The 26,065-nt window shown below is 55.6% G+C and overlaps 3 protein-coding genes across 4 annotated transcripts; all 3 read left to right on the plus strand.

Moving 5' to 3' along the window:
* The first annotated feature begins 2,408 nt into the window (after nt 1–2,408).
* On the plus strand, nt 2,409–9,869 carry LOC136108418 (centrosome-associated protein CEP250-like). Of its 2 annotated transcripts, none has more exons than XM_071815591.1 (13): nt 2,409–2,522; nt 3,278–3,334; nt 4,053–4,135; nt 4,715–4,880; nt 5,131–5,237; nt 5,935–6,042; nt 6,633–6,729; nt 7,198–7,296; nt 7,453–7,631; nt 8,078–8,260; nt 8,815–8,959; nt 9,240–9,386; nt 9,573–9,869. In XM_071815591.1, exons 1-13 carry the CDS (start codon nt 2,424–2,426, stop codon nt 9,852–9,854), a joined length of 1,752 nt encoding a protein of 583 aa, XP_071671692.1. In that variant the 5' UTR covers nt 2,409–2,423; the 3' UTR covers nt 9,855–9,869. The 2 variants fall into 2 exon arrangements, with proteins under 2 accessions (XP_071671692.1, XP_071671693.1); XM_071815592.1 differs by lacking the exon at nt 2,409–2,522 and adding an exon at nt 2,655–3,116.
* An 86-nt stretch (nt 9,870–9,955) lies between these two features.
* LOC139829189 (uncharacterized) lies at nt 9,956–13,524 on the plus strand. Its single transcript, XM_071815530.1, has 7 exons — nt 9,956–10,024; nt 10,386–10,726; nt 11,276–11,403; nt 11,606–11,775; nt 12,669–12,824; nt 13,226–13,333; nt 13,421–13,524. Exons 1-7 carry the CDS (start codon nt 9,956–9,958, stop codon nt 13,460–13,462), a joined length of 1,014 nt encoding a protein of 337 aa, XP_071671631.1. The 3' UTR covers nt 13,463–13,524.
* A 947-nt stretch (nt 13,525–14,471) lies between these two features.
* Nucleotides 14,472–24,760, plus strand: LOC136108410 (uncharacterized). The gene is made up of 7 exons (XM_071815531.1): nt 14,472–14,577; nt 14,884–15,446; nt 17,371–17,519; nt 20,071–20,187; nt 20,760–21,064; nt 24,050–24,156; nt 24,641–24,760. Exons 1-6 carry the CDS (start codon nt 14,472–14,474, stop codon nt 24,067–24,069), a joined length of 1,260 nt encoding a protein of 419 aa, XP_071671632.1. The 3' UTR covers nt 24,070–24,156; nt 24,641–24,760.
* Nucleotides 24,761–26,065: the final 1,305 nt, after the last annotated feature.

Below are 26,065 nucleotides of genomic sequence, written 5' to 3' on the forward strand. Positions count from 1 at the left end.
CCGTCCCTCCTGCAGTCTCTGTCATGCTATGACCCCATTTTACAGGGAATCTCATGTAGGGAGGTGAGAAGCAACCAGCATTTTCATCACACCTGTGCTCCAGCCCCTCACCAGCTCTGTTCCCTTCTCTGAACTCACTCCAGCACCTCAAGGACTCCTGTTGTGAGGGGCCCTAAACTGACCCAAGGATTCAAGGTTTGGCCTCCCCAGTGCCCAGGACAGTGGCACAATCACTTCTCTAGTCCTGCTGGCCACACTATTCCTGGTACAAGCCAGGATGCTGGAGGCCTTTTTGGCCACCTGGGCGCACTCTGGCTCATGTTCAGCCGCTGTCACCAACAGCCCCAGCTCCTTTTCCAGCCGCTCTTCCCCAGCCTGCAGCGTTCATGGGGTTGTTGTGACCCAAGTGCAGGACCCGGCCCTTGCCCTTGTTGAACCTCAGGCAATTGCCCTCGGCCCATGGATCCAGCATGATGAGACATACGTCGCTATTCCTCCAGTCGTTCTCCAGCACTTTCTATGCTAGAGTTCTCTGAGACAGCAACTCATTAAGCTTCGGGAACACCTGGCCAAATTAGAGGATGCTCCCAAACTGCAGGGGATGATCGACACTTCTCGCCTGTGAGAGTGGCTGCTGCAGGAGCAGAGCAAGAGTTTGCCAGGCGGAGAGAGGAAGACGAGGCAGAAGTAAGAAAAGGCCAAGTGGCGCTTGCTCTAGAAGGGGCCTGTGCTCCAGCCGCATGTTCCGGGAAACAAACCAGGACCAGTGGTGGAAGGAGCTGGAGCCACCGCTGCAGAACACTGCGGATGTCACTGGTGTGTCGTGCGCTTGCTAAGAAGAGCAGCCAAACGGCCACAGATGTTGTTCCCAAGGCCTTGCTCGTGCCTGCAGCGATTCACGCCAGGCCCTGCTGTGTCTGGGCATTTCCCTGCAATGTTTTCCTGCCTCTTCCTCCCTCCTACAGCCTCGCTCAGGCTAAGACCCAGTTCTACAGGGAATCTTAAGTGGGGAAGAGAAAAGCAGCCCAGGCTTTTGCCTTGTTTGGAAAGCCTTGCGGCCGGGCTGTTGGAGGGGCAGGTCCAGCTCTGTAAAGCCGTGCTCGTGCCCTAGGACAGTCCCACATGGCGGTGCTGTTGAAGGCTGCGCCTTGTTCTGGCCATTGATTCTCTCGGCCCCTCAAGGCTCCTGATGGCCCTTTGGGTTCCCACCCAGGGCCCTCGCTGGGCCTTTCGCTGTCCCACCAAGGGACCGGCCTTCGGCTTGTCATCTTTCCCAGGGACTCCTCCTCTCGTCTCCTCAAGCCGTCTCTGTTTGCCTTTCCATGTCCCCAGGGATGGGCTTTTTGGGGCAACCAAGGGGCCACCAAACAGCCTTTTGGTGCCTCCCAAGGGCCTCCGTTTCTCTTCCTGTGCTTCCTGGGGCCCTCCGTTTGCCCTTTGGTGTGGCCCAGAGCCCTGCGTGTGCCCCTGGGTGTCCAGCCTGAGCCCTTTGCTGCCTCTGGGTACCCCCATGGCCCTGCGCGTGCCCGCGGGTGCCACCCTTGTGAAGCACGGATTAAGCGTGAGGGGTTCTAAGTCAGGAAAGCTCCCGACCCGAGGGGTGAATAAGTGAATTCGTGCAGCAGACCAGTCTGGCCAAGGGGACTGAGCCCCGTGTGTCATCTTTGGTTCTTGTATTTCTTCATGAGGTGATGAAGTGAAGTGTAGTTCAGAGAGCACGTGGTGCTGTGACTTGTCCGTTTTCTCTGCCACCCAGGCTCTTCTCTACCTGCTTGCAGTCTGTCCCGTTCATGCTGCAAAACAGGGAGGAAAAGGTTCCCAAGTGCCACCCGTGTGCGTTTGGTTTGCGCCCCAGCCTGGAACTCCTGCGCCAGGGCCAGTCCCGGGCTCAAGTGTGAGCTTTAGCAGAAAGCTCCGGCTGCTCCGTCGGCTCCCCTGGCCCACGGAGCTTTTGCGCTGTCCCTGCGCTGCCCCCTCCCTGCCCCAGTGTCCCCACACCCCACGCTCTGCTCTCGGGACCGTTTCCTCGCTCCTTCTCTCCCGGGCTCCCGCGGCAGCGCGTGCTGCCCGCACCGTTCTCCGGGGCCGTTACCGGTCCCTGCGCAGGGCTCGGTGGAGCAAAGCGCTGCCCAGAGCAGCACCGCAGCCCGGCGGGCCCGGCCAGGAGCGAGCAGAGAGAACCGAGAGCCGAGGAGAGAGGAGACAGAAGCGAGAAGAGCAGCGGGGAGCGAAGCGCTGCCCCAGAGCGGCCCCGAGCCAGCCCGGCTCTCCCGCCCCGCGGCTCCCGGTCGCGCCCGGCGGGCAGGGGGAGCCGCTCCGCCCGCCCCGGAGGCGCCAGCCCGCGGCCCGGGGCCGCCTGAGCGCGGTCCGCCGGGCAGGGCGCGGAGCAGCCCCCGCCGCGGGGCCCGGCAGGGAGCGGGGCCATGGCGACGCCGAGCCAGGGCTCCCTGCGGCGCCGGCTGCAGAGCTCGCAGGAGGCGCAGCACCGGCAAGCGCTGGTGGTGCGGAAGCTGCAGGCGAAGGTGAGGAGCGGGGGCGCCTGCCCGGGGGGAGCTGCCCGGGGCCGGGCCGCGGTGCTGGGGCCGGGGTGTCCGGGCCGCCCAGAGAGGGCGCTGGGCCGCGGCGATGCCGGGGGCGAACGCGCGGCCCCAGCGGGTTCCTTCCCGGAGCTGCCGCGGGCGGGACGGTGCCCAGCGCGGAGCTCGGGGGAGGCGCCGGGAGCCGCCCCGCTCCGCCCGGCCCGCCCAGGCGTGCTGGGCGCTGCTTCCCCCGCCGGCAGCCCCGAGCCGCTCGGCAGCCCTTGGCCGCCTTCGCTGCCGCTGCCCGGCCGGCGAACGGGCCCGGGCGGCTCTTGTGCAGCTGCACAGAAACCGCGTTGTGCAGCGGCTGAGCGGGGCTGGGGCAGAGCTGACCTGCTCGGCGGAGCTTGAGAAGCGACGTGGAAACTCCCTCCTTGCCCTCCCTTCAGGGCCCGGGGGACCTTTCCCCCGTGGGAATCTCGAGTTGGGGTCCGGGTGCCCATGGGGCAGGTGCTGCTGGCCAGCGCTGCCTTAGCATGAGCAGACAGTGCTGTGTGCGACAGAAACCCTGGCTGGCTGGCCTGAAGATCAGAGGAGGTGAAGCTTCCCCGTATGGTCACGACTTCTCGTTGCTGTATCAGCAGCGCCGTGGAATGTTCCGTGCTTGGGCTGCAAAGACTGAGAGAAAAGGGGATGCGGGAGGAGCCGCGTCTGGGAGAAGCTGCATTCGCTCATCTTCCTTCTCTGTATCCTCCCAGGTCCTGCAGTACCGGACTCGGTGCCGAGAGCTGGAGCAGCAAGTGGAGGCAGCAGGGGTGAGTGTGCAGGCTGCTGACTACAGACAGTGCACACAGCATTCGTTAACACCGGCAAAAAACACCTCTCCAGAGTGACAGTGACAGGAAAACAGGCTTTTGCTACCGGAGGGTTTCGGGAAGCGCTGTAATTCTGCCCGTCAGTGTGTGTGCAGTTGCCGTTCTTGGAGCAGCCAGTAGTCCCAGAAATGCCAGTCCAGAAATCCCCACCAAGAAGGATTTTAGTTTTGTGAGAGAGCGCTTTCCTGCTGGGGTAACGCGCTGTCCTCGGTCTCAGGAGAGGGCCGTACTGCCTGTTACGTTGTGGGGCCGTCTCTGAAAGAGAACCGGCTGGAACACGGCATTTCGGCAGGCGGGAATGCTGGCGTTCAGCACACAGAGCTGGCTCTTCTGTGCTTTTCTTTCTGCTTCGCGGCTAAAGTAAACCCGGGAGAGGAAGAGTAGGAGAGCAGGAGAGCATTCCTGGGCTTCAAGTGCAAGTGAGCGCTTGTGGTGCTGAGCGGAGGATCCCGGGCTGTGAGAGTGCAACAGTGGGAGACTGAGCAGAGCTGTCCCCTGCAGTGACACCCTTCCCCTTCCTCTCTGCTGTCACGACACTGTTATGCCTGGAAGAAGCCACGAGCTGCAGAGATACCAGCAAATGGAGGGGAGAGCGATGGATGCTGACAGTAGTGAAGGGAACACAAGAATTTGACTAATCTTTTCCTTTCTGCCTTAGGGATCCCTCCCCGGCAGGCGGGAAGCCACAGAAGACCAGAGCCTGGAGAAAGCACTGCTGCGGCTGGAAGAGGAGCAGCAAAGGTACAAGGAAGAAGCGTTCCCTCATAGCCGGTACCCTGGATGCTCACGGAGGGGAGGGAAAACCTGCCAGTGCCGCCTGCTCTCCCCAAGGGAAGCGGCTGGACGAGCCGCTGTGACAGGAGAAAGGTCCACGATGTGTTTTCTGTGGTGCAGTGACAGTGTTGTGTGCCGAATGGCTCTGTTCTGAGCGGGGGGTTGTTCCGGGTGAGCTGCAAAGGTCCCTTTCCAGCCTCAGGTGCTCCAGGGTTCAGTAGGTGAGGGCTCAGGACAGTGGTAGAGAAAGGTGATGGATGATGCAGTGATCAGACAGCACGGCGGGGAGGCAAGACGTTCACTGTGGGCATCATCAGAGTTGAGAGGAAGGGAGAACCGAACCTGTGGATGGCAATGGAAGGCTTAAAGCCAGGAGAAGCAGCTGAGCTGGCCATCCCAGAGAGATCTTGGTTAATGCCAGGAAGCGCTTTTGCTGCCTCTGAGTCTGACAACAAAGCCAGTGTTGAGGGAGCTGGGAAATCCCGGGGCTGCTGCTTGTGGGCAGCAGTTGTTGAGCGACCTCTCTGCTGTTTCTCCCTCTCCCAGGTGTGAGAATCTGGCAGAAGTGAACGCTCTCCTGCGGGAGCAGCTCGATAAAGCCGGTGAGGTTAATTCAGCCCTCAAAGAAGATGTTGCAAAACTGACGGCGGATTGGATGAGGGCCCGGGAGGAGCTGGGGTTGAAGGAGAGTGAACGGCGCCGTGAGCGCGAGGTAAGGAAAGGCTACGGGCTCGTCAGCCGTGATGCCAGAGCGGCGTGAGAATGGATTTGATTTCTGGCCGAGAGGTCTTGCTGTGTGGCAGCGGTGGCTCTGCTGAGCTGTGCTGGTGCTGAGGAGCAGGAGACAGGGCTGGGAGATGGAAGAGACCTGGTGCTGGGGGTTGCGCTCTCTCCTCTCTGAAAGACTCGAGCAGTGTTGGCGAAGGCTGGACTGGCATTTCTTTTTGTCTTGGCACGTTTAGGTGTATGACAGCTACGTCAGGGGTGAACACCAGCGTCTCCTCAGCCTGTGGTGCCAGGTGGTGACCTTCCGCCGTCAGTTCCTGGAGATGAAGACTGCCACTGACCGGTGAGTACGAGGGAAGGCCAGAGCTCTTGCAGGAAAGCTGTAGCTTCCTTCACACCTGCTGGGTGAGCCTCCATGTTACAGTAAGTGTGGCTCAAGCCATGATTTCTCCTTTGAGAGTCTGAAGCAATGAAGCCATGAAGCTGTTTAGCTGTCTTTGGAATGATTTGGTTTGATGCAGGTTTTCAAACCAGACTGAGGGGCTCGGGCTTTGGGCAATGCCGAGGCCCTGAGCGATGAACTTTCCTGTGGTGATGTTTGGGCACATTAACTCGGGCACGGGCACACATGGACATGCTGGAAGAGACTCCCCACAGCTGTGCGTGCAGCACGTAGAGCAGTCCGTTTCATAGAACGGTGGAAATCTGCCGTACATCTCACTGAATGAGAGTATGTTAATAAGCTAGAGCAGCAGCAACAGTCAGTAAGAGTCACTGGAGGTCCTTGAGGCCTTCTGGCCGTCCCACACATTTCTTCTCATCTCTGAGGAGAAAACAGACTCATCCTCGACGATCACGCAGACTCATTGCTCAACTGTCCAGATGCGTCCTGGTCCCAAAGTGCCAGATGAGCGGCTCGTCCCAGCCAAGGCGTCACCTTTCCTGCCAGCTGGGACTGGTGCACAATGATGCGCTTCAGAAGCGAGTGAGCTGATAGAGATGGTGCTGTGAACACGGTCTCTTTCTTGATTCCTCTTCAGAGATTTGTCTGAGCTGAAGGCAGAGCACATGAGGCTTTCTGGAGCTGTGCTTGTGAGCTGCTCCCGTCCAACCTCTGGCGACCTGGAGAAGAAGGAGCTTCAGGACAGGTGAAGCTGTTTTAAACTTTGCAGTTACCAACATGATCTTTTGTGGCTGCTGCTGTGATTCGTAGATGAGCTGTGTTCATGTTTTAAACACATGAACAGCCCTGCACAGACCTGTTTCTGTGCCTGGTCAGACTGTTGCCTTCAACAGGAGGGACAGAAAAACCGTCAGACTGACAGAAGCTGTTCTGAGTAAGACCAGACTGGCAAAGAGATTGCATAGCACAGTGTTTTTGCTGTTAGCTGACTCTTGGTGAGAAATGGAGAGCAGCATAAAGAGAACTCTGTCTCTGTACAGCCCTTTTCCTCCCCAGGGCTGCATTAAAGCAGTTGGGAGGAATGTGAACAGGAGCATCATAAGCAGTGTAGCTCCTCTGTGCTGACGGTTCCTTGCAAGACTGAGTGCAGAAGACCTTTGGGGCAAGAAGGGCCATTTGGCACCCTCAAGCTCATTACCCCGTAGAGCTGGATGCTGCCTTTGCTGTATTTTCTGGCTTGAACTTTCTCTGCTGTGCCTCTGGGAGCTGCTCAGCTCTTTCCCAGGCGATGGTGTGCTGTGCTTTTGGAGTGGCACGTGGACCTTCTCTTCTCAGGGTGCTGGAGCTCTCGGCCTTGCTTGTACCCTCCCAGAAGAAGAATGAGGAGAAGGAGAAACCCATGGAAACACCTGATGACACCGTGGAGATTCTGGTGTGTTTTCCCTTGATCTGGGGGACAGCCCAGTGTTTGCTCCCCAGCCGTAGCACACAGAGGTGCGGTTTCCTCAGCAGAAGGAGGGGTAGAGATGCCACCTGCAGGGGAACATCAGGGACATTGCCAGAATGTTCCTTGTGTGTTTGGCACAGGTGCAGTCAGTCCGGGTGCAGCAGCGGCAGGGGAGCTGCAGACAGCTCCGGTGTCTTCCTCAGGGGTTGCACCAAGGCTGTTGTGCCTGGGGTCAAAGTTCCTTGGCACTGGCAGTTTCCTGGCAGTCTATGGAAACGAGCTGTCGGTCTTTCCCTTCTTAGTTTTAGCGAGGATGAAGTGGAATAGATGTGGGAAGGAATGCACTGGAATGCCGAGGGCTGAGGCTTCTGGGCATGGCAGTGCCGCTGAGGATGGGAACGCTGCAGAGGGAGCAGCTCTGCCCTGCCCACCCTTTCCTCCTTCTGTTCTCAGGAAGCCGGTCGGTTAGAGAAAGAACGTGAAGTTCTGTGGAGTAAAAGTGCCAAAGAGGAGAACCTGTCCCTGCAAAAGCTGATAAAAGATATAACTGAGGTGTGTGCAGAGCTGGGACCTTGATCTCCACCCCCCCTCCCAGCTTTTGCCTCCAGCGGAGCCGTCTCTCTGCTCACTGCTTCTCCCGGCTGTCTGGAGCCGCCTTGGCCGCTCCTCACTGCTTCTTTGTGCTCTTTCCCTGCCCGTTGCTTGCAGGCCCTACAAGAAGAGCTTTCTGCCAGGCAGGACTCCATCGATTCCCTGCTGCAGCAGCACAGGCAGCAGGAAGAGAAGTGCAGGACGCTGCAGCAGAGGCTTGAGCAGCTGCAGGAGGAATGCGCCACGTCCAGCAGCCAGCGGCAGCACCTCCAGTCTCTGGTGGAAGCGCTCAGAAGGTGAGCGTTTCCTCCTTCTCCTGCGGTCCAGAGGCAATCTGCTTCCAGTTCGGGAGCCCAGAGCTGTTCTGGGCAGAGAACTTGCCTGCCCTGCCTCGCGCGTGCCTCTGTTTGGCACCACAGCATCCTCCTGTCACTGCTTTTCCTGGTCGGCTGTGCCTCCCAAGGCTGTCTGGGCGATTCAGAGCGATGCTGGCATACAAGGCGCCTCTCCCTCGACATGCTGCGTCTGCTTCTGCTCTTTGGGTGCCCTTTCCCAGGCACCGCTTCTCGCTGGCTGAAGGCAGCAGCCTGCCCGCCTTTCTGCTTCCCTCTTCAGTTACCCTGGGAGGGGAAGAGCAAGTTCTTCCTCCCCGTGCTCCCACAGCTCCATCCTGGGATGAGGAAAACGGGATCTGTGACTCTCCCGGCCTTTTCGTTCTTGTAACGGAGCCTTGTCTCTGCAGTGACTGTGCCAACCTGGAGAGAACCAGGGACGAGCTACAGCAGCAGCTGGAAGTAACGGAGCAAGAAGCCTCGCGTCTGCGTCAAAGGAACACGGAGCTGCAGCTGAAGGAAGACTCAGCCCAGGGGGACAAGGTGGAGCAGCAAAAGGCGATGGAGAGAGCGCGTCGTGAGCAGGAGCTGCTGTGAGCGTTTGAGCTTTCTCGGGGCAGGGGTGGGCATGGCTGGACCTTAGGGGCCCAGCGCACAAGGCTGAGTTGTGCCTGCTCGTCATTTGCAGCACAGAAGGGCGAAGGGAGCCCGCGGGCAGGGCTGGCTGCCTGCTGCCATCCAGCAGAGCCGCCTCCGTGTGCTTTGTGCGTGAGCTTCACAGAAATCATTCCCAGCCTGAGCAGAGTCTGTCGTACCTGAAGGAGAAATTTGGCAAGTGTTGGATCCGATGGATCCAAGAGGAGGGAGAGAACTAACAGGCAGGAACCCGTTGAGAGTACCTGAGCCACTTGGAAAGGTTCTGTGATTTCTGGAAGCTTGTTTTACTTTCTCAGTGACAAATGTTTCACCCACATCAATGGCAAAGAGTGATGTGGCTCTAGGCAGGAAATTCCAGCGTTCCTCAGGTGTAAATAGAAAGCTGTTGGAAATCCCTCCAACTGCCATATCTGGACATAGTAGGTACTCTTGGTTTGGAGATGACAATGCTTTTAGGTTAAGAACTTGTTTGTCTTTCCCCGTCTCCCAGGCTGAAGGACTTTGCTGCGCTCGAAGGAAAACATTCATTATTGCAGAGTGAGCTGGTAGTGGCGAGAGAGACGCTGGAGGAGTCGCGGCTTCAGAGGGATCTGCTGGAGCGAGAGAAACACGAGCTGACCATGGCCCTGGAGAAGGTACGGTCACCTTATTCCTAGGGAGCACCTGTGGGAGAGGGAGCTGTGACAGCAGGACCAGCACCGGTGCTGTTCCTGGCAGGAGAAGACAGGGAAACCGTTGCTGTCCTTCTTGGGAAATGGGGATCAGAGCACACAGGCTCTTTGGGTGTTCAGTCCCCACGTGCTCATTGGGAGCGTGAACTGGGAGCGTGTCGGAGACACCCAGGGGATGGGAGTTGCTGCTGGGAGTCAGGCATTTTCCTGCCCTTGTTGTCACGTTGTTCTTTTGTCTCTGCAGGCCGAGCAGTCGGTGGCAGAGTTGAGCAGGACTCAGAAGCAGCTGAGTGTAGAAATAGCTGATCTCCGTGCTGCAGCAGCCAACATGAGCAGTATCAATGAAGCTCTTGCAGTGGAGAAAGTGCAGCTGAACCACCTTGTGCTGCAGGTGAGCAGAGTTGCCAAAGCTCTTGCCAGCTGTTTGTCTCCAGCTGCTGCTGCTTCTCAGCCTTCTTGCCTTCCAGCAGTAGGACTGGCTGGCTGTGCAAATGTTGTTCCTTGTCCTGTCCAAGCCAAAGCTCCTTCCTAGGAAATGTTCCTGTCTTTGATGTGCTCCCTGCTTCTGTGATTGTAGCTGGAGCAAGAGAATGAGGTTGTGTCAGAGAAAGTGGCCGGGCTGGAGAGAGCAAGAGTCTGTGAGCAGGAGCGGCTGAGCTGGTGTGAAAGAACCAAGGCAGAGCTCTGTGCAGAGAAATCCCAGCTGGAGCAGCTGCTGCAGGAAGCAGAGGAGCAGCAGGAGGGGCTGCGGGTGCAGCTGAGGAGACTGGCAGAGGAGAAGGAAGAAACCCGAGAGCAGCTCAGTGAGGTGAGACCAAAAAGCTGGTGCTTGTGGGTGGGCGTTTGGCTGCTTGGCTGAGTGAAGCTGTGTCTGCTGGCTGCTGCAGGCTTTGTGTCAAGGAGACACTCGGTAGCCCTGCAGGGCAGGGGGTTTGTTCCCTTCTTTTTGGCACCACGTTGATGGCTTGCGGAGCAGCTCTGCAGTTCTCTGCGCTGTCCTCTGCTTCTCTGGGTTCTTCTAATCCACCGGTCCGTGTTGGCCTCTTCCGTGGCTTTTGCTGAGCTGCAAAGCGGTGTTCGTGTTGTCCATGGATCAGAGCGGGGCGACTCCTGTCACCTGTGGCAAAAGAAACAAACTGTGTAGCTCTGAATCCTTTTTCTGAGGCAGAATCCGGTCGGCAGCGGCTGAACATGAGCCGGCGTGTGCCCAGGTGTCCCAGAAGGCCAAGAGCAGCCTGGCTTGTCCCAGCACTGGTGTGGCCAGCAGGAGCAGGGCAGTGACCGTCCCCTGCACTGGGCACTGGGGAGGCCACAGCTGGTCCCAGGCAGCCCAGGCTGGCCTTGCACATCACTTGCCGGTGGGCGGGGCCAGCGCCTTTTGGCAGCCCAGGCTCTCGGTGCGGGACCAGCAGCTGCTCTCACACTTGGAGCCCCCGGGACAGGAGCTCTTTCTCCTCCCGCCCCCTGGCCAGCGGCGCTGGCTGCTCTGCACACAGCTGCACAGAAAGGGCTCCAGCTGCGGTTTGTCCCGTTCCAGGTGTCCCGGCAGCAAGAGTCGGCCAGCACTGGTCTGGAGCAGTTGCGCCAGGAGTCCTCTCGCCAAGGGCTCGCCCTGGCCAAGGTGTCCGAAGAGAAGGAGGTGCTGGTGCAGGAGAAGGCTGCCCTGGAGCTGCGCCTGGCAGCCGTGGAGCGGGACAGACAAGGCCTTTCCGAGCAGCTGGCAGAGGCCAGGTAAAGGGCGAGGAACCCTGGGCAGGACATGACTCGCTGTCGGGAATTACAGAGCTGGTCAGCATTGCACGGGGCTTTCTTGCGTCCCCTGTGCTTTGCGGATGTTCTCACCTTCCAGGGACAGAACAGGGAAGAATCTTGAGGGGAAAAAAACCTGCTTATTGTGTCCCCCTGCAGAGCAATTGGAAGTGGTGATGGGATGCACCTGTGAGCAGAGGTTGGGCTTTTGCTGGCTGGCACAGACGTTGTCAGGAAAACTGCTACCTGTGTGCCATCCAGCAGGCAGCAGCCATTTCAGATTTGGCTGTCGAGATGAAATTCGGCTGGGCTTGCTGTGTTACGCTGGGTCCTAAGGAAAGCCTGGGCGTTCCCTCAGAGGGGCCTGCATTGCTAATTTAAATGGCAGAAATATGTTTGCTGTACACGGGTGTCCATGCAGCCCCTTTTCCGTTCTCAGGGGCAGGGATCTTGAAGCACTTGTCACTGGGATCCCTCCCTGTGGGTGTCAGGAGCAAGAAGCTCATTTCTCTCCGTGTCCACAACCCGCAGGCCGGTGAAGGAGACCCTGGCGCGCAGCCTGTTTGAGGCTCAGCAGCGCGTATCTCAGCTGGAGATCGCCCGGAGTCACCTGGAGATGCGGCTTCACACCGTCACGCAGGCCAAGGACGTGATACAAGGTGAGGCCCCATGTGCTTTGTTTCTGGTGATGCCCTGCCTAGACAAGATGGTATAAAACCAGCTCTCTGTCCGCAGTGCTTGTGAGGAGTGAAGGAGCTGGAACAGACCCCTCCAGCACTGAAACTGCAAGGGCTGAAGGTCAGTAAGGCCAGAAGCAGGGTCTGGGTAGACTCTGACTCTTGCCACTTGTGGGGTTTGCAGGGGAAGTGAAGTGTCTTCAACGTGAGCTGGAAGCAGAGAGATCTCTCCTGAGGCAGGAGCGGGAGAACGCGGCACAACAGCTCTTGCGGAGAGAACGGCAGCATGACGATGCCCTCAGACTTCGGCAGAGCGACCACGAAGCAGAAACACAGAGGCTCCTGCAAGACCTGGTAGGAAACAAGAGGTGTTGAATTCCTCAAGCACGCTCGGTGGGCTGGCTTTAGCAGAGGAACGGCCCGAGGTGTGAAATGGCAGCAACCGCGTGTCGCAGGCCGCACGTTGCCGGGCCAGCAGCAGAGCCGATGGCTCGTACTCGAAGGCACGTGGAGCCCACAGGACTGTGCTGGGACAGGAAATGCAGCCACAGATGGAGCGTGGGCGTGAGATGAGTTCAAGGGCAGGTTGGGGGCCCCACCCAGAGCGTGGCAGCACAGGGGGGCTCTTACCAGCCTCCCGTCTCCCATGGGGCAGAGTCCTGACCCTCCTGCCAGCTGCAGTCACGGGAGCTTTGTTCCTTTCTTGCTGCCCTTTCTCAGTGGACAGAGGGGTTTTCTTTGGGCCTGAACCCCAAAGGAGGGTGAAGCTTCCCATGTTCTGAGGAGCTTGGCTGGGGCTCCATCCTGAAGCGTTTTCCTCCCGTTGACCACACTAATGTAGGGAACTCGGTAGAGTTTTATACCGATGGCTGAACAGCAGCGACACCGATGGTGCTTAGAGGATGCTTTCAGAGATGGAGATCTCTGGGCAACAGCATTTCCGTTGTATTCAAATAATGGAATTGGTACTGTTGCGTGATCCGTTTAAAGGCTTCATTGCCATTCCGCATGTACTTGTGCCACAGCCCCAAAAGCAGGAAGGCAAATGAGTGTGGATTTCTCCCAGGTGATCTGCAGGGGGCCCCTGGGAAGAGAGTTTGGGGCTGGTTTGGGCTGTGGCCCAGGGGGAGAAGAAGGCACTTGGCCCTGTCCAGTCCTGAGCCCGCTCACTCTCCCCGGCTTGTTCATTCTGGCCCTTGTAACCTGCGTGTGGCACCAGCTCCACCATCTCCTCTCTGAATCCCCAGCAGGCTGCTGCAGAAGGGGAGCAGCTCTCCTGGCTCTCAGAGAAGAGACGCCTGTCGCAGCGGCTGGAATGTCTGCAGGGAGCAGTTGCAAGGCTGGAACTGGAGAAGACGGAGCTGAAGCAGTACAACGCTGAGCTCAGGAGGACCCTGGAGCAGGTGAAACAGGCTTTCCCTGCCTCTGCAAAGCCTCCCGGTGCCCTGGAACACCACACGTTTCCCAGACAGCACTTTGGAGCCCTCTGCTGCTTTCCTGCCCTCTCCCCGTCCCCCTGTGCACACTCGCTGTCTGTTTTCTCTCCCTCCTGGCACCCGTTGCCTTCCCAAATGCACATTCACTGGGGTACCACCCTTCCTGCCCCAGTGTCCCCATCCACACACACTGGACTCTCTCTTGCCCTTTCTCCTCCATATTCTGCTTCGAGTGCGTTTTGCCCCAACGTTCTCAGGTGCAAGTGACAGTCTCTGAGCAGAAATCTCCTTGCCCTGATGTGCAGGGGTCCTTCTGCAACTCGTTTGGTGGCCCGAGTCTGTGACCCTTTCTCCTTCCCAACGTGCAGGTGGAACGTGAACGGAGGAGGCTGAAGAGATGTTGCCGTGGTCGGTCGCTGCCAGATGCGTGCGCATTGTCTCTCTCTGACCAGCGGAAGGTGCCGGCTTCCAGACAGGTGAGAACAGGATCGCACTGGGTGGCAGGAGGGTCTGGCCATAGGGAGGAACGATGGCAAATCCCAGTGGTCTTTTGCCTCTTTCAGGTGGCCCTCCTGGAGACACAGCTGGTGCAAGAACCAAAATAGAAGCAAGGACTCCAGGGGGCAGATGAAGGAAGCGAATTTTAACCACCAGCTACTGGGGGGGTTTGAGGGGGGTGGGTGGGGAGATGGGGAGCAGGCGGATCGGAAAGGTTGTACCCTCCGAGTACCTCAGCCCATGGGGAAAGGAGGAGGGATCATTGCGGCCGGGAGCTAGGGCTGGGGAACTGGGGTCAATGGGGGCTGCGTTCCCCGCGTTTTGGAAGAGACCCCACAGGGAGATGCCCGGTGGACTCTTCCCTTTAGTTGAATAAAGTTTTTCTTTTGGTTTGACTCCTCTGTCTCTTTTTCTGAACACGGAGCTCTAGCGAAGTGAATTTCTGTGCAGCTGCCTCTGGGTACCCAGCACGGCGCTCCCTGTGCCCTGGGTGCCGGGCTCTGCGTTTCTCTGCCCCGGGAGCTCCTTTTCTCCTCTTTTTGTCTCAGGGCAAGGGTGATGGTTTTAAACAAAAAGAGGGGAGAACTAGACTAGATACAAGGAAGGAATTTTTTTAGAATGAGGGTGGTAAAATACTGGCAAAGGGTTTCCCAAAGAGGTGGTAGATGCCCCATCCCTGGAAACATTCAAGGTGAGATTTCATGGTGCTCGAAGCAGCCTTATCTATATAGAATGGAGTAGAATAGAATCATGAAGGCTGGAAAAAAGATGTTTAAGATCACCAAGTCCAACTGTTTACCCAACACTGCCAAGTCCACCACTAAACCACGTCCCTAAGCGCCACATCTCCACGTTCATCGAACCCCTCCAGGGATGGTGACTCCAGCACTGCCCTGGGCAGCCTGTTCCAATGCCCCACAGCCCTTTGGGGAAGAAATTGTTGAAACCAAATGACAGAATGCAAGACAAGCCGGGGGGAGGGAATCTCAAACCCATCTGCACTCCAGGGACCTTGAGCAACAGCCGGTTCCACAGCGCATCGGGGCCATTATCAGCACATGGCCACAGCAGCGGGGCAGGCCCAGCCCTACTCACAGGGAGCCTGCACTCCAAACAATGGCTTGTCAGGGGCTCCCTCCAGGAAAAATAACCATTCACCAAGGACTGGTGAGGGCTCTCAGTCCCGGGAAGTCTCCTCAGGCAGCGTCCCTGCCCGAGGCGGGTATCCCACATTCCCCACGGCAGCCAGACGGTCACTGCACGGGGGGGAGCGGGGTCCTGTTTTACACCCCAGTCATTTGTGGACATGGTCTAGAAGCTTCTCTGGGGTGGGGCACCTCGTTGGCTGAGGACCCCGTCTGTGACCGGGGTCCCGCCCCTCTGCTCCCCCAGCCCAGGGCTGTGAGGGACCGGGCTCCCGGGGGCGGGATGGACAGGGGGCACAAAAGGTGCCAATGAGCCACCAGCTGCCCAAAGCAGTGTAGCTGGGCTCCTGCACACACGTGTGATGATCCCCTGGCTGCTCCAGCCCCGCCACGCAGCCTTGGCGGGAGCTTTGGGAGCACGAAACGAGCCGGAGAGGAGAGGAGAGGAGAGGAGAGGAGAGGAGAGGAGAGGAGAGGAGAGGAGAGGAGAGGAGAGGAGAGGAGAGGCCGGCAGGGAAAGGCCTCGGCCCTCCTGCTCTGTGCTGCCGCGGGCCGGGGCCATTGCCGGCCCCTCTGCCTCTCCCCTGCCCGCAGTCAGAGGCGGGGAAATGGAACAAGCCCCGAGGGACGCGGCCCGGGGCTGCTGGGCCCGGCTGTCAGCTCGTCCCGCGGGGGAAGTCCGCCCGGGTGCAGCTCCCCGGTGCCGGGACCCTCGCTAGAGCAGCGGGACCCACAGCGCCCGGCGGAGGAAGAGGCGGCGCGGGGGCTCCTTCCGCTTCCGGCTGCCGCACGCAGCCGCAGCACGCGCCGCTGCGCCGGAGCGCTGCCCGGAGCCCCGAGCGCTGCCATGGCGCCGAGGCGGCGCCGGGGCCTGGCCGCGGCGGGCTCGCTGCTTCCGCTGCTCTGCGCGCTGCTCCGCGCCGCCGCCGCCACCAGCCCCGGCCGGGTAGGTCTGCGAGCGGGGCTGGGGCCGGCCCGGGCGGCTCTGTGGGGTGGGGAGGCCGCTGGTGCCGGAGCTGGGACCGGGGCCCGGGAAGCCCGGGGCCGGGCTGTGCGTTGCGTTGGCCCGGGGGCGGGCTGGGAAGCGGGGAGGGCAGCGGCTCCCCGGCCCCTCCGCGCCCGGGCTCTGCCGCCCGCCAGGAGCCCTCGGGCACCCCCCGTGGGGCCTCGAAGCGCTGGCAGCTCCCCGGCCTGTGCCGGGGCAGGCGGGATCACCGTGTGCTGGGAGCACCGGCCTCCCGGAGGAGCCGCTCGCGGTGCCTGTGCGGACGTGGCCCGGCCTCCCCGTCCCGTGGCCCGGCCTCCCCGTCCTTTGCCCGCTGCTGTGTCCGAGTCTGGCCGGGAGGAACAGCGGTAGTTGGTGCCAGTCCCTCTCAGAGCTGTTTTGGTTACTGAGCTCTGCCCTTGCTGCTCAGAGACAGCATCCTTTGGTCAGACGGGAGGTTCAGGTGTTCCAGCGCGCTGTGCTCGTCAGAGGCCAACGCGAGGTGCCAAGGCAGCGGTAACAAATGTGCAGTCTCCAAGCCGGTTTGCAGCTTGGCTTTGCCTTGAGCCATTGCTGACGTCCATGTTGAATAGAGCCGTGTGTGAGCTTTAGCATGCCTGGCCCAGGTACTGTCTTATGCCTTTGTTCTCTTGCTGCGTAAGCAAGACCTTTCTCTCTTCCCAATGGATTCCGGTATCTTCTTGTTGCCCTGAAGAAATGGGGATTGTTCTCCCTCTTGTGCTCCCCTGACCTGAGCCCCTTTCCCGCTGCCCTGTTGGGCTAAGGGGCCGTGTTCGTCTCCTCTCCCTCTGAGCAACCAGGTGATTCGGCAGCGCTTGTGTGCTGAGGACTCTGTCCCATGGGTCAGATGGGATTGTCCTCGTGGCTGGAAGAAGCTTATGGGATATCTGTTGATCTCATAGTAACCCTTGGTCTAAGTGCTGAATCGGAGGGCTGGGGTAGTGGCCAGAAGGAACACTGAGGGGGGTGTGTGTGAAAGGATTTGGTGGAAAGCTTCTGAAAGCAAGCCTTCTTTCAAGTTTTATTGGCGATCGCACTTGATGGTGAATTAATATTCCTTTTTCTTCTGGTATCAAAGTGAGAAGGGGAAAGAAAAAAACCCTGAATTGATGGGTGTTTTTGGAAATGCTGTCCTTAACATTTGGACAAGTTTGACGTGTTTTTTTCTAAGGCTGCATTTTGGGGGGGAGGTGGGGAAAAGGGACAAAGCTCCTTGAGGAGAGTTGGCTCTTTTCCTGTTCTGACAATTTGCTAGATATCTGCTGTTAGTAGAGAAAAAAAAATGCGCCTGACCAGAGTCCCTGCAAACTTTCCGAGTGTGGTTTTTGGTGGTGCTTTTTTTAATATATTTTTTTAAAGAAATACTCCTGTGCTCAGTGCAAGTGTAAAGCTGAACCTGTGTTTGCAGGGACCGCCCGGGTTAAGCCGTTTGCTTGGGGTGATGGTTCAGAGCAGCAGCAGGCGGTGGGTGGGCAGTGGGTTCTGGGGAACGTGATGCTGTGGGGGCTGAGGGGTCTGGTGACAGCAAGGTGACAGGGTGCGCAGGGGGTCTCTGGAACAAGGACAGAGCTCCCTGGGCATCTCTGGTGCTCCAGAGACCTAAGCCTGCCCCAGTTACTCAGGAGGGATGATGACTGTTTTGAATTGGCAGGCCTGCTTTGTCCTGTCAGGACAAGGTGATATTAAGCTGGGACTTCAACCCTCCCTGGGGATCAGATGATATTACCAAACCTAATCAAAAAAAGAGAGAGGTAGATGAATTTTTGGGGGGCTAGTTAGTCACTTTTTCTTTTGAGGAAATGTTCTGATCTGTTAAGTTGGAAACTTACTGTGGCATCTCACCATCTGTGTCTCTGTGTTACAGGTTTGGTTAAAAACGTACGGCTGCTTACTTCCATCTGACAGCCAGACGTCCGCCTTGCGGTCGGGAAAAGCCGTGCAGTCCGCAGTTGCCACTATGCAGCAGTTTTATGGGATCCCAGTAACAGGAGTTTTGGACCAGACAACTATTGAGTAAGAGTAACGTAGGCTAATTTTGTCTTTCCCTTTCTTAACACATTGTCACATCACCTGAGTTATTATTCCAGCTATAAGAAGTCCTCAAAAGGGATATATTTGACTGAGTCAGCCAGAGAAGTCTTGGTTACAGAAAGGTGCCCCTAACAAAAACATTGGGACAACCCCACCTTTTCTTTTTGCCAATAGTACTGTTTGCAAGCATGAGGAGAAGCTCCTGCTAAATGTTGTTTTTTGTACGTGGATCCCTGCTGTTTGAAAGCAAACCTCAGATGTGCTGCTTCTCTTTGAAGGTGGCAGCAGTTGTGTGGGCAAGACATTTCCTTACGTTTCTGAAAGACGTACCGTACCGATAACTGCAAGGGGATGTAAGAGGGGAAGATGTGTACTGGCTTTATGTACCCAGCTTGGGTTCCTGTTATGTTCGGTACTATATGTGTAGCAAGTCTCATTTGCTCCGTTCGTGGTGGGGAGCAGATGACAGGTGAGTGCACTTTGTAAGCCCGCGTAGGTTTTAGGTGTAGGAAGTGACCTAAGGAAGGGTCGGCAGCTCCGCTTCCCGAACGGTGTGTGCTGTGAAAGAAGGTCCTTGTGAGGCTGGATGAGGCAAAGTGTCTGTCTGGTTTTTATTTAAAAGGTGTTCTGAAAAGAAGTCTTGAAAACCGTCTCCTGCGGGTGGGAAGAGGCTCCCATCCTGAAGGTGTGGGGCTGATATTTCTGGTAGATGAGATGTATCTTGCTTAGGCTCAAGCATGTGGGCACATATGGGCTGCTCATCACTGGCTGGCTGCAGCTGATGGGGGAATGTCTGCATTGGGAGGCCAAAACTTGTCCCTAGGTGGCTGGGGATGTGGGGAAGCCCTGCTGAGGAGAGGGGAGAGAATTGGGTAGTCAAGTGGTGGGCTATGGAGATGATTAGGGGCCTAGAGCACCTTTCTTATGAGGAGAGAGCTGTGTCTGTTCAGCTGGAGAAGAGAAGCTGAGAGGGGATCTCATCAGTGTTTATAAATATCTCAGGGTGGGTGTCAGAGGACGGACCAGACTGCTTTCAGTGGGGCCCAGTGACAGAGGAGGGGTGACAGAGCACTGGAAGAGGCTGCCCAGAGAGGTTGTGGAGTCTCCTCCTATGGCTGGACTAGATGATCTCCAGAGGTCCCTTCCAACCCCAACCATTCTGTGACTCTGTGAAATCTGCCAGGATTGGCTACGATGCTCTTCTTGTGTGTGCCCAGGCAGTGGCCTGTTCCGTATCTCATGTCCCGCAGTGTGTCCTCAAGGCCTTGTGTCACAGTGGACACTTGCCCTTGCTGTCAGACCAAACGTGCAAAACCCCTGACGAATGCCAGGGCCACATCCCCAGCAGCAGCCCAAGCTGGGCCGAGGGCCACTGTGCTGGGGAGGCTGTGGCCAGACACCACGTGCATTATTCCTGGGTGCTGGTCTCCTGTCCTGGGCTGCACTGCAAAATCCTGAAGAATGTGGCTGGGGCAGAAATCTGCTGTGCTGGGACCTTTGGAGAGCAGTACCTGTAGTTCCTGTGTTCCTGTCATTGTCTCCTCTCTCCCCCACTGCCACATGGGCAGATTCCTTGCTCCATAAGCTGCTTCTGACTTCTCTGGAGTGTGCCAGCACCAGCGAGTGGGATAGTATTCTGGGGTACAGTCGATTTTTCCTTGTCAGATAATGATTTCTATTGGAAAGGGACTTCTTGAGACCATCTACTGCAACCTCCTCCTCAAACAGGGACAGCTGGAGCAGGTTGCCCAGGACCACGTCCAGTTGGGTTTGGGATACCTCCAAGGATGGAGACTCTACCTGTGCCAGTGCTTGAGCACCTTCAGCCTGGTGCAAGAAACAGGCAAAGATCTGTTGAGACTGGAGAAGAAGGAGGCTGGGGAGGAGACCTGTCTTCTCTGATGGTCGGAGCTGGGTCCTGTGCAAGGGACAGCAGCCTTTGCTCTTCCAGGTCACCTGGCCATAGAGAGAAGAGGTTCCTACGTGACGAGGGACATGAAAAGAGTCAAGGCTTATGGGGAGGACCTAACAGAACTTGGTGACTGTGACCCACAGATTGGAGTGGTCTGTTCTGGTTATTACAGGTGTAAGCCTTTGTTGCTACCTGGGAGGGTCATGGTTGCTCATTTTCGGTCTTATCTAGCAAGTTACAAATTGGAGGTTGTTTTGCTGGCACAGGAGCACTTGAACAATGGAGAGTGGATAGAGCAGGTGATGGCAGAGTTTGATCCATCCCACTGCACACGCGCGTGCGGTTTTGATCTGGGCCTCTCTTGTGGCATTGTTGTCACTGAGCTCTTGACAAGCGTGAGGGCTACATGATCTGGTGCTTGTGTTTCCACAAAGAAGAATGAATGATTTGGGGTGTGCTGGGGTGTGGATTGTCAGCAGAGGTGGGTGTGCAGCTCTGTGCATAGAGGGTGAACCCAGGAGAGGTTCCCTCAGAGGCCATCCATCCACCCCTGAGCTCTTTTGAATCTCTTTTCCAAACTCTTTGTTAGCTTGCTCTTTCTTTCCTTCCCTTCCCTTCCAGGTGGATGAAGAAGCCTCGATGTGGAGTTCCAGATCATCCCCACCTACGCCATAGCCGGAGGAAAAAGCGGTATGCACTAACTGGACAGAAGTGGAGGCAGAAGCATATAACCTACAGGTATAGAGCCCTCCATGCGCCTTTTTTTTTGTGGGGAAAAAAGGTTCTGTATTTGTCTGGTAAGCAAATGTTGTATGTACTTTTGAAAACGGGATTTTTGCTCCGCTGGCTGTGTGAGCCTTTAGATGCTCAGAACATGCTGGGGGGAAACACTTTGAGAGCACTGGAGTAACTGAAGAGTCTGTTCTCAATGGGAAAATGAATGATGAGTGAAGATGTGTGCTGGGTTCCATTTTAGCACAATGATTTCAGACAAAACCCAAAGTGATTTACATTTTTAAACTACCTTGTTTAGCTGTGTACACCAGGACTGAAAGGTTCTCAGGTTTTTAGGCAGGGATGCAAGATTAACCAAAGCGTTGGGAAGATTCTTGTTAGTAAATGCAAAACGTAGTTTTGTTTGTAACTTTATTTGTAACGGCAAAACTTTGCATGCACAAAGTAGTAGGTGCAAAAAAGAAAGACCCTTTGGAAATGGAAACCGTGTAGATGTGGCTGTGTACTGGAATTATAATAAGAAATCTTCAATGTGTTCTGCAAGTTTAAAGGACGCTTCTTTCTCACCCGCACAGCGTACACAACTATACCCCCAAGGCTGGAGAGGTCGGTACGAGGAGAGCCATCCGACAGGCGTTTGACGTTTGGCAGAGGGTGACACCGCTGACCTTTGAAGAGGTCCCCTACCACGAAATTAAAAAGGACAGAAAGGAGGCAGATATTATGATATTTTTTGCTTCTGGTTTCCATGGAGACAGTTCTCCGTTTGATGGAGAAGGTGGATTCCTAGCTCACGCTTACTTTCCTGGACCAGGAATAGGAGGAGCTACTCACTTTGATTCCGATGAGCCCTGGACCCTGGGAAATTCTAATCACGATGGTAAGAGCGCAGGTCATTTTTCAGAACAAGGATGAGTTCAATGTAGACGCATTGACAGGCTTTCACCTAGAAAATATGTGGGTGGTGGAGCTTTCACCTCCCATACAGTGGTTCAAATGTTTTCTCAAACGTGGATTATATCTTCAATGGGTCAATAATTTTGTCAGTAGGTTTGTGACTCCGCACGCCTCTGTGCACGGGTGTGAATGTTGAGGTGTGGGCACAAGTGTGTGTCTGCTGGCTTTTTCCTTCTCTCAAGATTTGCACCATAGTTGCTACAGAAACCACAGCTCTGGGGGGCAAGGGTGAGCAAGAGAGAGTTGAGAAGTGAGCCCTGGATCTCCTGGAACGCTTACCAAGGGCCAATGGAGTTGTAACGGCGAACAGGGAGTTGAGAGAGTGAAGACCTTTGAACGTCAAGTTGTTTGGATCAATATTTGTTTTCCCACAGTCTGAGTGTGGTCCCAGTTCCTCCCGTCAGACACTGGGACTGGCTGATTTGTTAGGGAGGACTAATGTTTTTGTGATATTAAGCGGTTTTGGTGTCTTTCTAGCTTGATCTTGCTCTCTAATGGCAATGAGCACTTTCTCATCTATTTTCAAATCTTTGCTTGAGAATAGTGATGACTTGTGAACAGTTTAAGTTGGAAAACTAGAATTTTACAGCGGCCTTGTAAGGTACCACTCAAATTTCCTCTAACCCTAGTGGTTTAGGAGGCGCAACGTGTCTATTAACTTTTGAGGATTCAAAATCAGGTTTTGAAACATTTTCTAAGGATTGGAAGTTTATTTTGGATGTAGATATGGCTTGATTTTTTTCAAGTATCCAGAAACACAGGAGCATTGCTGTGGCCGCGATGTCTAAGGACGCATGCAGAGGTGATGTCTGTCATTAGAGCGCACGGTCTGAAAAGTAGAAAAGCTTTCAGGCATGCAAGCCACCTTCAGGCCTGAGCTAAAAGTGCCAGCTTGCTTTCCGAATGGCATGGAAATGAGAAAATCCCTGGGAGTTTTGAGTCTGTATCCATCAGGTCCTATTTGAAAGGAGATGGAGCTGGCAAGTTCAGCATGGGAATGCTGATTTGTAGGGCAACAGGAATGATGTGATACTTGTCTTCTCAGGGGAAGAGAAGTGCTGTTTCCTGGCATGGTTAAATGCCCGGATGAGCTGTAGGCAGAGAAAGAGAGAGGTGACAGCCCGTGGGGTGTGGGGTTGCGGTGTGGCAGAGCAGCACAGTTGCTGTCTGCAAGTGTCACGGATTTTTCTTTCTCGGTTTGTGGCTGGAGGGCAGTTTGTGGGTTTCCCTGAGGATCGGGGTTGACAATGGGACTGAGCGCCGACCTTGCCAGAGCTGCCTCTGCAGCAGTTCGGTGTGTTTGCCCTTCGCTAGCGATCTGTGCGGGCTCAGTCTGCTCTCGGGAGTTATTTCCTCCCATCTCTGGGGTGTGAGGGTCGTTCTTGCACAGGATGTGACTTCCCAGGTGTGAGACCTGCGAGTGCTGGCTCTGGGACAGAAGGTCCTTACGGGAAGGTGGAAGGGGAGGGTTTGACAACATGTGCTTGGTTTTTCCTCTGTTTTCCTCACAAAAAGCTTCCTCTGATGACAAGCTTCAGCAAGATTGGGAGACAGCTTAAAGACTGGCAGGGATGACTCTGGGGAAAATTCTCCAATGGCCAGGATGTTCTAACATATATTATCACTTTTTTTTAATAGTTTTTAGGATGGTGTTTGAGAGCAGTGTATACAGTGAATAGAGCATCTCTTACTTTATAAAAGCACTTTGCATGTGGTTCTTTCAGAAACATAACGTGTTTCTCTGGTGTGCTGAGTGTCATGAGTAGTGTCCTCCAAGCGCATGTAATTGGTATTTCAGGAGCCGATGTGTGTGAAAATTGATAGAAGAGTTGGGATTTCCATTCCAGAGGATAAATGTCGTTTGTGTATTTGTTTTCAAAGAACCAGCTGGCACGCTCGTTTGAAAACTCTTCTAAAAAAGTCGCCAACGAGGATGTTGGGAGTGGCAGGGTCATATTTGTCCCCTCCACCTGCGGGAAGCACTGATGTTGGAAAGGGGATTTCGGGTGTTGAGGATGAGGGGGTAACCTGGAGTCAGAGCATTATCCATGTGAGTGTTAAATGTGAGGAATTTGGTTTTGCCCGTGTTCTTAGCCTTGGTTTGCGGATGTGAAGATGTCCTGTTCCCTCGCTGGGTGATCCAGGCCTTTTTAGGATGGATTTTCCTTCTGTGTCACCAGATCCAGATTCTCACCTCTACCAGGTCTTAAAGAGTTTCTTCTTGGTCAGAAGTTTCCTGCACTGTTGGTTTTCATTGGCAAGAAGATGTTAGCAAGGGCAATACTGTCTTTTTAACAGGAGGTATTTCTTCAAATATGGTCTTTGCGTGTCCTTATGACGTGTGTTTTGGGGCAATGGGATTGTTCCGTCTGGAACTGAAGAAGTGTCTGAATGAAAGAACAAAAATACCCTACCAGTAGATCAATAACAAAACTCGCCTTTATTCAGATGCAAAAAGGAACTGTTCTGGCCGTTCGGCATCCATTCCGTGACTGTGTAAGTCTTAAAATAGCCATGAAGTAACAATAGTATCCTTATATCAACCCACAGAATATCAGCGTGTAAAACGTTCCCCTCCTGACAAGAACGTGTATTGGTTGGAGGGAAAATTTGAAGAGTCTGCCTCAAAGCTCTCTTAGCCTTGCAGTGATTGTGAAGATAAATGCTCTCCATCACGTGGCTCAGACAGACAGGTGACTCTTTGCCGACTCTTTGCCGAAGAGCTGTCTGCAGCCAACCTGGTGGTCACTGCTCATGTCCTTTTTTTTTGTTTTCCCGTGAGGGTGAAGCCAAGTGGGGCCTTACCTCAACTTTTTAACTTGTACTAGTTTGATTTGGGTTTGACCTTGAGGCCAGTGCCTGGGACACGCTGAACTCAGGCCAACCCTACCGTTGACTTTCTCCGCAGGTCATCATCGAACGCTCTAAAGGGGAGAAACAGCTCCCAGTGCTGGGCAAGACCAAGTTCCTTGTCCCAGACCACGTCAACATGAGTGAATTGGTGAAAATAATTCGGTGAGTGGGGTGGCCCCAGCTGGCATGCCGAGAACCTGGGCACAGAGTGGTGGGCGAGGGTGAGGCAGAGACAGCTGCTGAGGGTGGGGATGGGGACATGACAACCACAGCATCCTTGTGTTGTGGTACAGGGGGCTGGAGGGGGCAGGTTCTTCACATCTGGTGAAGGACTGTGACCTCTCCCTGCCAGGGACACTCCATGAGCCGATGGGGGGACCCCAGTGCCCTTCTCTCGTGCGTCAGCTCAGATGGAACAGGCTCCTTGGCTTTGCCCTTGCCCGCCAGTACTTGGAGAAAGGGGCTTTGCAGAGTCCCAGTTCAGGGGGCCACAGAACCCCGAGCAGCTCAGCTGGGCTCATAGACACCATGTCCTGGCTGTGCAGGCCTGGCCCCACGTGAACAGTGTTGCTGGGGGAGGCAGAACTTGTTGTCGCGGTGCCTGCGCGGTGGGCTGACCCCAGCCCTCCTGCCCTTGTCCCCACAGGCGTCGCCTGCAGCTGAATCCCACCCAGGCGTTCTTCCTGCTGGTGAACCAGCACAGCATGGTGAGCGTGTCCACCCCCATCTCGGAGATCTACGAGCAGGAGAAGGATGAGGATGGCTTCCTCTGCATGGTCTATGCGTCCCAGGAGACCTTTGGCTACTGAGGCCTGCTGAGAGGTGGCGTGTGGAGACAGATGAACTGTGGCACACGGGCCCCGGCTTTGGAAGACGACACAGCCAGAGGCTCACGAGACGGGGGCTGTGCTGACCCCCCTTCCCTCCCTCCCCTTCCCATCACCAAGAGGCTCGTGGTGTGTGGTGGACCAGCACAGCCCTTCAGCTCTGTGTGCATTAGTCGCGCTCCCTCCACACACATGCACCCACGTGCAGACACCCAAGCGCGCACATGGGGCCTCAGCTCCCTGTCCCGTCCCCTCCGTGTCACCCCCTGCTGCTCTCGCTGTGCTCCGCGGCTTTGTAACCCAGTGCCAAGACGGCCCGGCCGTGACGGCGAGGGGACAGGACACTGTCGCCTTCGCTGGCAGCGCAGGGAGAGCCGCCTCTCCTCCAACCCACTCACAACGGGCAGGAGGTCTGCAAAAGCAGCAAACAGATGTTACCGTTGCTCCCGACTTTTAATTGATTTGAATTACACCCATATCAGATTCTTGGTGCTACTGAGTAGATGTAGGCGTCTCTATAGTGCTGTGGATAGTGTATATCCTTTAGATTTATTTTATTGGGTTTTGGTTGGTTGTTTGGGTTGGTTTTTTTAGGGATAGATTGGAATGGGGAGAGGGGGTAATCTTTCCTGTATCTGTAGGTAAATAAATCAGGCTTCATTGCACTTTAAAGCACAGTAGATGTCAGAGTGGAACTTCATTTTAATTTATACAGGTCGCCATATAAAGTGCTGCTCCTCTGTTGACAGTTGTACCTAGATTGTCTTATTTTTGGGGGTTTTTTTAGTAAAATTGGTTTCCTTTCTGTCTCCCCATTGCATGCAACTTTACAGTCTCAGTGTGGCAAAGAGTTCGCTCAAGGAACGTACTGGTTTATACTTGCCATGTTCCCTTTCCTGTTTCTCATGTATTGTACCAAAACAATGTATATGATAAAACCCCACCCAGTTTAATCTATACAAAGGTATATATATCTATAAATATATATATAAAATAAACATAAATTCAAGTCGTGGTTGGTCCCAGCTGTGGCAAAGGCGACTGGCTGGGGTTGAGGGGCTGCGGCAAAGGTGGAAGCCCAGTTTAGAAGACAGATCATTGGACAGTGATGCGGGAAACGTGGTTACCATTGCCCTACCCGTGACACAGGCAAGTCTCTTGTCCCACGACCAAGTTGCCTCACCTGGGAAAAAAGCCAAACCCTGCGGTGGGGGGCATTTGCAAAGTCTCTGCTTTTAAAGGAA

This window comes from Patagioenas fasciata, chromosome 16 (assembly GCF_037038585.1).
Source record: "Patagioenas fasciata isolate bPatFas1 chromosome 16, bPatFas1.hap1, whole genome shotgun sequence".
NCBI classification, from domain to species: Eukaryota; Metazoa; Chordata; class Aves; order Columbiformes; family Columbidae; genus Patagioenas; species Patagioenas fasciata.

Coding starts and splice junctions, on each gene's coding strand:
- LOC136108418 (XM_071815591.1), top strand. CDS start 2,424: ATGGCGACGCCGAGCCAGGGCTCCCTGCGGCGCCGGCTGCAGAGCTCG. Junction 6,730..7,197: donor ATGACACCGTGGAGATTCTG/GTGTGTTTTCCC, acceptor TTCTGTTCTCAG/GAAGCCGGTCGGTTAGAGAA. Junction 9,387..9,572: donor TGAACCACCTTGTGCTGCAG/GTGAGCAGAGTT, acceptor CTGTGATTGTAG/CTGGAGCAAGAGAATGAGGT.
- LOC139829189 (XM_071815530.1), top strand. CDS start 9,956: ATGGCTTGCGGAGCAGCTCTGCAGTTCTCTGCGCTGTCCTCTGCTTCT. Junction 11,404..11,605: donor GGCCAAGGACGTGATACAAG/GTGAGGCCCCAT, acceptor TGGGGTTTGCAG/GGGAAGTGAAGTGTCTTCAA. Junction 13,334..13,420: donor AGGTGCCGGCTTCCAGACAG/GTGAGAACAGGA, acceptor TGCCTCTTTCAG/GTGGCCCTCCTGGAGACACA.
- LOC136108410 (XM_071815531.1), top strand. CDS start 14,472: ATGGCTTGTCAGGGGCTCCCTCCAGGAAAAATAACCATTCACCAAGGA. Junction 14,578..14,883: donor AGCGTCCCTGCCCGAGGCGG/GTATCCCACATT, acceptor TGGCTGCTCCAG/CCCCGCCACGCAGCCTTGGC. Junction 21,065..24,049: donor GGGAAATTCTAATCACGATG/GTAAGAGCGCAG, acceptor CTTTCTCCGCAG/GTCATCATCGAACGCTCTAA.